The sequence below is a fragment of the Acanthochromis polyacanthus genome, chromosome 23 (assembly GCF_021347895.1).
Source record: "Acanthochromis polyacanthus isolate Apoly-LR-REF ecotype Palm Island chromosome 23, KAUST_Apoly_ChrSc, whole genome shotgun sequence".
Lineage (NCBI taxonomy): Eukaryota > Metazoa > Chordata > Actinopteri > Pomacentridae > Acanthochromis > Acanthochromis polyacanthus.
The window spans coordinates 18561703-18571718 of NC_067135.1; the positions used below are offsets into that span (position 1 = coordinate 18561703).

Consider the following 10016-nt stretch of genomic DNA (forward strand, 5'->3'; position numbering starts at 1 on the left):
GGGCAGGGGATAAGCAGTGCCTGCTTTTCTCCACACATAGAATTAACACCAAAAACTTCAATCTTGGTCTCATCAGACCAGAGAATCTTATTTCTTACAGTCTGGGAGTCCTTCATGTGTTTTTTGGTAAACTCTATGCGGGCTTTCATGTGTCTTGCACTGAGGAGAGGCTTTCGTTGGGCCATAAAGCCCCGACTGGTGGAGGGCTGCAGTGATAGTTGACTTTGTGGAACTTTCTCCTATCTCCCGACTGCATCTCTGGAGCTCAGCCACAGAGATCTTTGGGTTCTTCTTTACCTCTCTCACCAAGGCTCTTCTCCCACCATTGCTCAGTTTGGCTGGACGGCCAGGTCTAGGAAGAGTTGTGATCGTCCCAAACTTCTTCCATTTGAGGATTATGGAGGCCACTGTGCTCTTAGGAACCTTGAGTGCTGCAGAAATTCTTTTGTAACCTTGGCCAGATCTGTGCCTTGCCACAATTCTGTCTCTGAGCTCCTTGGGCAGTTCCTTCCACCTCATGATTCTCATTTGCTCTGACATGCACTGTGAGCTGTAAGGTCTTATATAGACAGGTGTGTGCCTTTCCTAATCAAGTCCAATCAGTTTAATTAAACACAGCTGGACTCCAGTAAAGAAGCAGAACCATCTCGAGGAGGATCAGAAGAAATGGACAGCATGTGAGTTAAATATGAATGTCGCTGCAAAGGGTCTGAATACTTCTGACCATGTGATATTTCAGTTTTTCTTTTTTAATAAATTTGCAAAAATTTCTACATTTCTGTTTTTTCTGTCAAGATGGGGTGCTGAGTGTACATTAATGAAAAATAAAGTGATTTTTTTATTTTATTTTGGCAAATGGCTGTAATGACACAGAGAGTGAAAAATTTCAAGGGGTCTGAATACTTTCCGTACCCACTGTATGTAGTAAACAAAAAGGTGTGAAATAAGTTAAAACATGTTTCATATTTTAGATGAAACATGTTCAAAGTAGCCACCCTTTGCTTTGATTACTGCTTTGCACACTCTTGGCATTCTCTCCATGATCTTCATGAGGTAATCTGACTGATAGTGTATGTTGTAGAATTTGAACTTAAATGGAGTATGCAGTGTTTGCAGCCCTGGAGGCTAGGCTGCATTTTCATTACCACAGTGCTTGAACTTGCGGTTTTCACATCTTGTTCTGAACTGGATAGCTTAGATGACAAAGACCTCATGCTTGACTAAGGTGGCTAACACTCATACCGACAGAACTGAATGTAAATCAAGCTTTATTTGTTTACCATTTGCAGTTTAATGTTTGCCAGATGTCAGTTGCACAGCACAGTTATTAAGCTGCAAAGTGTGAAAAACAGGCAATGTTTCATTGAGTCCTGAGGCACTGCAAACTGCCGTGTTTTAGGTAATGTTAGCTAGCTTTGGGTTCGGGAGGCAGACACCCTCTCTATTTTTAAGACCAGGCTTAAAACGTTCCTTTTTGACAAATCTTATAGTTGGGGCTGACTGGGTGACCCACAGGGGTTCGGCTTGTGTCTTCATTTGCACAGCTGACTCCTTCTTGGACGTCCCTTCGTTCTGCCCCTAGTCATGCTGCTATAGGCCTATAGGCTGCTGGGGGACTTTTCTTGACGCACTGAGCCCTTCTCTATCTACCTTTACATTTAATATGTATACCGTTATTGCAGTACATTCACTCTGTTTCCCCCTGTGCTATTTCTCCGAGTGTCCCTGGTCCCAGAGCTGGATGCTTCAGATCTGCGGTTGATGTTCCACCAGCTGGTCCAGTCTCCATCATGTCCACTGTGGGATGCTGCTGCTGTCCTTCCTCCAGCCCTCTGCTTCCAACTCCCTTTTTCCACCAGTCAACTCTGCATTGCCTTCACTATACTGTTATGCTAACTTACATACTGTTTGAATTTTACTGCTAGCTATATATGGAGTATGTTTAATGTCAGAGCCGTACATCATAAGAGTAAACTATGACTCAGTTTTCAATGTTAGCTTATACTTTGTCTGTGTCACATATCCTGTCATGCATGTATCCAAATGTGTGTTGTGTTTTCCTTGCTTTCCCACCCCTCCCTCTTCTCCCATCCCTCCCCCTTGCCCTCTTCTGTCCTTCTCAACCCGCCCGGCCAGCAGGCAGATGGGTCCCCCCTATATAGAGCCGGGTTCTGCTCGAGGTTTCTTCCCTGTTAAAAGGGTGTTTTTCCTTGCCACTGTCGCCTTTGGGCTTGCTCTGGGGGTCAGGCATATGGGTTCTGTAAAGCGTCTTGAGACGAGTTGACTGTAATTGACGCTATATAAATAAAATTGAATTGAATTGAATTGAATTGAATTGCTGCAAAACCAACTCTTACCTTGCTTTCTTTTTTCTTTGATTATATGTATATATGTGTGTGTGTGTGTGTGTGTGTGTGTGTGTGTGTGTGTGTGTGTGTGTGTGTGTGTGTGTGTGTGTGTGTGTGTGTGTGTGTGTGTGTGTGTGTGCGCACTGATGTCAGTCATGTTGAACAGAAGGGGCCATCCCTATATTGTTCTCACAATGTTGGGAGCCTGAAATTGTCCAAAATGTCTTGGTATGCTGAATCATTAAGAGTTCCTTTCACTGGAACTAAGGGTCCGTTCCCTGAAGAACAACCCCACACCATAATCCCACCTCCACCAAACTTTACACTTGGCACAATGCAGTCAGCCAAGCACAGTTCTCATGGTAAACACCAAACATAGTCTTGTCCAACAGATTTCCAGACAGAGAAGTGCGATTTGCATGCATGCGACACTTTCCATTGCAACTGGTGAGGTAAGGCTTGGATGCAGCTGCTCGGCCATGGATACCCATTCCTTGAAGCTCTCTATGCTGTTCTTGAGCTAATCTGAAGGCCAGATGAAGTTTGGAGGTCTGCAGGTATTGACTCCACAGAAAGTTGGCGATTTCTGCACTCTGTGTGCCTCAGTATCTGTTGACCTGCTCTGTGCTTTTACATGGCCTACCACTTCATGGCTGAGCTGCTGTTGTTACTAATTGCTTCCATTTTGTTATACTACCATTAACAGTTGACTGTAGAATATTTAGTGTTGAGGAAATATTTTTTTTATTGCACAGGTAGCAGCCTATCATGGTATTACGCTTCATTTACTGAGCTCCTGAGAGCGACCCATTTTTTCACAAATGCTTCTAGAAGCAGTCTGCATGCCTAGGCGCTTCATTTTATACTCCTGTGGCCATGGAAGTGATTGAACACCTGAATTCAGTTATTTGGAGGGGTGTAGTAATGCTTGTGTCAATATAGTGTAGATCAGTTTCTAAAGCATTGGTGCCTCAAATAGCTCAGCAGTCTTCATCATGATGTGGAACTTATAGGTGATGTAAAAGACGAAACAAAATGCCTCATCTGTACTAGAAAGCAGCTGTGTTTTAACTAGACCCAGCAAACTGTGCAAACCATTTGAAAGAGGCCCATAGATTCTCTATGTTTGGGGGTTGTGTAGGTGGAAGTATCATGCTTATAATCAAAGCATATTTTTGGTCTCAGATTGTGATGGTTGGTTAATCAACACTAAAAACTGATTCATGAGACATCTAGAAGTCTGTCCTTCTGTTCTGTTATGTGGAACCAGAAGATCACTGCTGCTCACCATTTGAACTGACAAACCTTGTGCATATCTATCATATATACTGCAGGTAGCAAGGTTTTTGTTACTTAATTGGTTATATAAAAGTGACTAAACCTTTTGAAAACCTGCGATTTAGAATCACAAAAGTGCATATCACATTTTATAAATGAAGACAAAGAATACATTTTGTGCTAAGTTTGCAGTTTTAAAATATAACCTTCTGAGAAAATAGTGACATTTTGAATAGCATTTAACACCGACATGCCTCTCACTGTAAATGTGTGCTTATCAAGATAACACAGCAGAGTACAGTGTAAAGTAATGGTACGGATTTGGTACAGCTGAGTGGTGTAAGAGATGTGGCAGCCTGATCAGCGGTGCAAAAACAGGATGTGGCCCACTAGTTTCACATTCAGAAGTTGTGCGCAGCTTTTGAGCTTTGTGCTTTCTTTTGATATGTTCAAATCTTACAGCTTTAGGATGTAATACAAACTTTAATATTTTTCTTTTAAATTAAAAAACAAGTGGGCTCACGGTTGAGTTTTTAGGTTCATATAACCCTTTTAGGCTCTTTTTGCCAAGAAATACTAGTTCCACTTTAAAAGCTAAGTTAAAACATAATGGTAACATTTGTACACATTGTAGCATCACAAGTTGAAGTGAGGCCATTGATAAATACTATACAGGGTCGATGTGCATCCTACACCTGTGTTTGTAATTGGTCGTGAAATAACTCAACCTTGCGAGGGAAAAATTTAAATATGTGCCTTCCTCTTTCCATAAATAAGCGCTCTTTTGTTTTTCTTCTCTGTGCTTTCTACCACACCCGGATTTACTTAGTCTTTTATCTCTGATCCCCCCCCCAAAGTCTACACCTACCTCAGAAGGCTCTAGCTGGTTTTTTCTTCACCGCTACCCACCCGTTCTGCATTTTCTCTTCGCCTCCTATGCACACGCGCTGTGACATTGTTCAAACACACCCTAAATTAGACAGCCAGTCTCTTACCACTCTGTGTTGTCCGTCATCAAACTATATCTCCCGCTCACAGCTTTGGTAAGTTTTTTAACAGCTTATGTTCTTACTATGTTAAATCTCTCAATATCTTAACAACATTTCTCATGCTTTGTTGGCTTTTCACTGTCCTGATATTATTTCTACGATTTAAAACAGTTTAAATATAGATATAGCATTTTAAACATAGTAAATGATTTTATAATTAAAGTACTGCAGGCATTCATTTACTAAATAGGCGAGTTACCCTGAATGCATCTCAGCATAATGTGCACTTCAATTTTTTTTTCAAGAGTATTTTGAAGCTTAAACTGCAAAATTTAATGTTTAATATCAGCCTGATTAACCCCAGCTAAAATTGCTTCCTCCCATGGCAGGCTGACTGATGCTGTTCAGTTATCATTTTGACAGGAAACCAGCAACGCTGCAAACGGTCTGCATAGCTTCCTGTCATTCCAGTCAATGCAGACAACACATAGTCAACCAAGGTAGAAAGCAGAAGAAGAAAGAAAATACAGTCTTCCTGTTGCACTGCCAGCGTAAGTACATATATCATCATTATGAACCTATATCTAAATGTCAGCACTATTTTTTTTTTCAAAATTACTTTCAGTTGATCCTCTTTTTGTTTCCTTGGTGTATTCCATTGAGAGTCTATCAAGGCATCATTGTCGTTTAATGCAACCTCTAGTTCTAGCTGCAAACACTGTACACTGTCATGTACTTTCTTATTTTTTTTCTCTCTTGCAGATTCTGAATGTCAATCCACAAGTGGATCTTCGAATGACTACTTCATCACTGCTTTGAAAGTACCAGGAGTTTGTAATTCAAAGTTCACCCTGTACCGGACACGCCGAGCCATTTGGGATTTTCCTGCTTAACAGGAATTTTTATCAGGAGGTACAGTACATCTCCAATTGAAAATTGGTTTTATATTTATATTTTTAGAGCTTGATAACACTCTACAGTTCATAAAGCCCACATAGTGTGTAGCGTCTGTGTGATACTGCCACACCCATGCAGCATCTAAGCAGCGGCTAAAACAACTGAAAAGAGTTGTTTTAAAATCCAAGGCGGTACTCTGGTAAAGAAATAGTTTGACATTTTTGGAAATACACTACCGTTCAAAAGTTTGGGGTCACTAAGAAATGTAATAATTTTTTAAAGAAAAGCAGAACATAACATTAAATGAATAGGAAATACAGTCTAGACATTGTTAATGTGGTAAATGACTATTCTAGCTGGAAACGGCTGATTTTTAATGGAATATCTCCATAGGGGTACAGAGGAACATTTCCAGCAACCATCACTCCTGTGTTCTAATGCTACATTGTGTTAGCTAATGGTGTTGAAAGGCTAACTGATGATTAGAAAACTGTTGTGCAGTTATGCTAGCACATGAATGAAAGTGTGAGTTTTCATGGAAAACATGAAATTGTCTGGGTGACCCCAAACTTTTGAATGGTAGTGTATATTTGTTAACATTTTTTTTTTTTTTTTGCTGAGAGTTAGATGAAAACGCTGACATGGGTTTCATGTATTTACATAATGTATCTAAAGTTTCCAGTCAGTTCAGTCTAGCATAATGACAATAACAAGGGGAGACAGCTAGCCTAGCTAAATGTAGCAGTTTCAAAGCTTCCTAACATGGTTTTTATCTCATTTGTTTAATCTGTACATGAGCCCAGTTGTAAAAGTATCACTCAGTTGTAGTTGGTGACCTTTGATAGAATAGAAGCACCTGTTTAGTTTCAAACAGTCTTAGTGTCAAGTTAACCATTAGACTGCTACACTACTGTTCAAAAGTTTGGCATCATTTAGAAATGTCCTTATTTTAGAAAGAAAAGCATTTTTTCAATGAAGATAAAATTAAATGAATGAGAAATACAGTCTAGACATTGTTAATGTGGTAAATGACTGTTCTAGCTGGAAACGGCTGACTTTTAATGGAATATCTCCATAGGGGTACAGAGGAACATTTCCAGCAACCATCACTCCTGTGTTCTAATGCTACATTGTGTTAGCTAATGGTGTTGAAAGGCCAATTGATAATAAGAAAACCCTTTTGCAGTTATGTTAGCACATGAATAAAAGTGTGAATTTTCATGGAAAACATGACATTGCCTGGGTGACCCCAAATTTATAAATGGTAGTATATATACAGATGTGAGAACAGTGTTGATTTTCCCATCTAGCTCAGCAAGAATCTTGATTAATGTATTTCCCCAAACTGTAAACTATTCCCTTAACGACAGCCCCATCTAATAGAAAACATCTAAAAGAATCTAATATCCAAAATGTGCCGGTTATTTCACTGAACCTCTTCTCTCTCCTTACTTCAGGCATGAGTGACTCCAGCCCATCTGATACGGTTGTGGGGGTCCTAGTCGTCCTTCTAGTAGGCCTAATTCTTTTGCTGATTTTCTTGTACAAAAAGTTAAACAGGGAGGCCGATGGACAATATACAATTCGGCGCATGGTCTATAAGGAAGGAGGGGTGAGGGACCGGGTGAGAGGTGCAGCATTAGCAGTGGAGACATTTACTGGCATCCAGCTGTGGCCTCGTGGTGATGCAAATGAGGATGGAGAGGAAATGCAGGAAATCCAAGACGAGGAGGGGCAGGTGGAGGGTGATGGTAGCCAGGGCAGTGACACGGAGGGAGAAGATGAACAGGAGGAGGATGACATGGGGAATGGCGGTCAGACAAAGAGCGAAGGAGGTCACTCTTCAAGCCATAACTCAAGTTTGGAGATTTCGGAGGCGGACGAGCAAGCCAGGCTGATGGATGGGCCAAACTCGAAAGAAGAGATGGAGAAGAAAGGGGAGGAAAAGCAGGAGAAAGTGGGAGAAGAGCAAAATAAACAGGAAACAAGTGGAGGGGCTGGACTGCTGATAGACCTAAAGAATTTCTCCGGAAGTGCCATTTGGTCTGGAGAAGAGGGAGGTGAGGGTAAAGGCGGGGATGTGACTGCACTGTGAGGACAGAATCAGGACATATGTATGGTGGAGACATTGGAAAAAGTCTCTTTTTGGTCACGTTTGTAAGCAGGATTTTAGAAATGCCGAGGTCAGAATTTTAAGTTCCCCTAAATGGCTGTTTAAATATGTATATTTTTTTGCTTTTCTACTCTGATAAGGGAAAAAAACAACTCTGTGAAATAGTGTAAAAATGCTGGAATCAACTTAGAAACACTCGCCACATGTAAGTTTTTCATTCCATCCAGACTCCTGAAACTTCTCAAATTCTCTGGGGACATGACCTCATTTTCTTAACTCCACATCCCGAGGCATCAGGATAAAAAGCTGACTGATGAATGAAGCTGTTAAACCCTGTTAAATACGCAGGAGTACACTATATTGGTTTCTGAATGTTTGTTAAGAACTATTAACCTTGATATTGTGGACTGTGTATTCCGTGTTTTTGTATCGTATGAAATCTTTGATCTAACTTACATGACAATTAAAAAAACAGGAAAGATTTCACTGTGTTCACATTGTTTTATTGTCACATTTCAGACAAGAAATTCACTGAATATGAATTGATGTAAGATCAGACTGATCACTGTTGATCGATCAAATGTTTCTAGAACTACAGGCCATGTAGGCAGATTAGAAAGATGTCACCTTGTGCTCTGTCATGAGCGTAGATTTGGTGTAACATTGTGGGAGAACACTTGAAAGCGGGGTCTAGGTGTCCTCCTTCAGAAACGTCTGGGCATCAAACCCTTAATCTTCTGCAATCCAATCATTTTTTATGTCCCATTTTGTGCTTTTCATACCTCATTAGTGTATGGTGGACATGCCTTTACTCAAACATGTAAAGAAAAACACACAGTTTTGGCACACGTAAGCGATAAGATAAGATAAGGTTTATGCTTTAGTGTCTTTATTGAAATTCTGGATGACTTTTCCCTTTTAGACATACAAGACAGACAAGTTAAGAAAATAAAATACGAATAAAAATAAGTAAATAGTGGACTCAAATACGTAAAAAGAAATCTTTACAACAAATGTACAAAGAATGTGCAAGTGGCATTGCGAAGTGATACAGTGAGTGCAAATACAAAGCGGTTTCCTCATTGTGCTTGAGCATGAGGTAGTTATGGTTAGAGTCTAAAGTCTTTGTGTCTGTGCAGGGAGAGGGGGTGTTATGCAGGACACAACTCTGAGGTAGTTCCTTAGTCTGTTAGTTTTGGTCTTTATTGTTCTGAACCGCTTCCCAGATGGTAGTGGTTCAAACAGAGACTTACCTAGGTGTGTGCTGTCCATTGAAATGCTTCTGGCCTTCTTCCTCAGTCTGCTGGTATAGACTGTGTCGAGGTGAGGGAGCTCTAAGTCAGTGATACACTGGGCCGCCTTCACCACTAAGCAACCACTGTGCAGCTCACAAATCACACAATGATACAGTTTGTCGCATAGAAACCAATCAACAGTTTCTAGGGGAGGTGGGATTTTCTCAGCTTTCTGACAAAGAAAAGTCCCTGTTGGTCTTTATTGACCAGGTATGAGGTGTTGGCAGTCCAAGACAAATGGTTTGAGACGCTGAGTCCCAGGAACTTTAGAGGGTTTCCATAGCTTCTCCGTGGATGTGGAGAGTAGGTAGTCCATTCCTTTTGTCCTCCTGACGTTTTTTTTGTTGATGACCACATTGTAGTCCTCAAACCACCCTTTATGTCAACTCATTATTGTCCATGATGAGTCCCACCACTGTGGTGTCATCGGAAAATTTACCTGTGGAGTTAGATGTGTGAATGGGGGTACAGTCCATTGTAAACAGTGTGAAGTTGGGGCTCAACACACAAGCCTGTGGGGTTCCTGTGTTCAAGGTGAGGACAGAAGAGGTATGGTGTCCTCACCTAATGTGGCCTTCCTGTGAGGAAGTCCACGATCCAGAACAGAAATTATGGTGTGTTTTCAAAATAAAAGCCCTTTGCTTCTTCAAACTTTCTGGCCAATAATCCACACTACACCTGTCCTGTTCTTCTATTTATGTTTTTTTATTATTATGTATTATTGCTAGTTACATGGCCTAATATGTTCTTCTATTCATGGTTATTTATTATTATGTATTATTGCTAGTTACATGGCCTAATATGAAATGTAAAAATGATTAATAAGAAGCTATATATTCGGTTAATATGCATATTTCTTTGCTGTGTGGTCATAATCATCGTAGAATAAGATAATAACAACAGTGTCACTATTAAAACTTACCAAAAATAAACTGCGCTTTTGTCATTTTAGAGACAGTAATCCATTTACTGAGATAGGAGGGCGTAGATGGGGATGTAGCTCAGTGGTAGAGCGCATGCTTCGCATGTATGAGGTCCCGGGTTCAATCCCCGGCATCTCCAGATTCATAGGAAGCACTTCTTTTCTTGCTCACAC

At 40.6% G+C, this 10016-nt stretch overlaps 1 protein-coding gene and 1 non-coding gene across 3 annotated transcripts; both read left to right on the forward strand.

Annotated features, from left to right (window-relative positions):
* Positions 1 to 4237: 4237 nt before the first annotated feature.
* si:ch211-119e14.1 (retrotransposon-like protein 1) lies at positions 4238 to 8108 on the forward strand. Of its 2 annotated transcripts, XM_051943705.1 has the most exons (4): positions 4238 to 4669; positions 5039 to 5166; positions 5378 to 5527; positions 6970 to 8108. In XM_051943705.1, the coding sequence occupies exon 4, from the start codon at positions 6972 to 6974 to the stop codon at positions 7605 to 7607; it is 636 nt and encodes a 211-aa protein (XP_051799665.1). In that variant the 5' UTR covers positions 4238 to 4669; positions 5039 to 5166; positions 5378 to 5527; positions 6970 to 6971; the 3' UTR covers positions 7608 to 8108. The 2 variants fall into 2 exon arrangements, with proteins under 2 accessions (XP_051799665.1, XP_051799666.1); XM_051943706.1 differs by lacking the exon at positions 4238 to 4669 and having other exon boundaries at positions 4719 to 5166.
* Positions 8109 to 9910: 1802 nt separating this feature from the next.
* trnaa-cgc (transfer RNA alanine (anticodon CGC)) lies at positions 9911 to 9982 on the forward strand. The gene has a single exon. It is a non-coding gene; the product is annotated as a tRNA-Ala (tRNA).
* The last annotated feature ends 34 nt before the right edge of the window (positions 9983 to 10016 follow it).

Coding starts and splice junctions, on each gene's coding strand:
- si:ch211-119e14.1 (XM_051943705.1), top strand. CDS start 6,972: ATGAGTGACTCCAGCCCATCTGATACGGTTGTGGGGGTCCTAGTCGTC.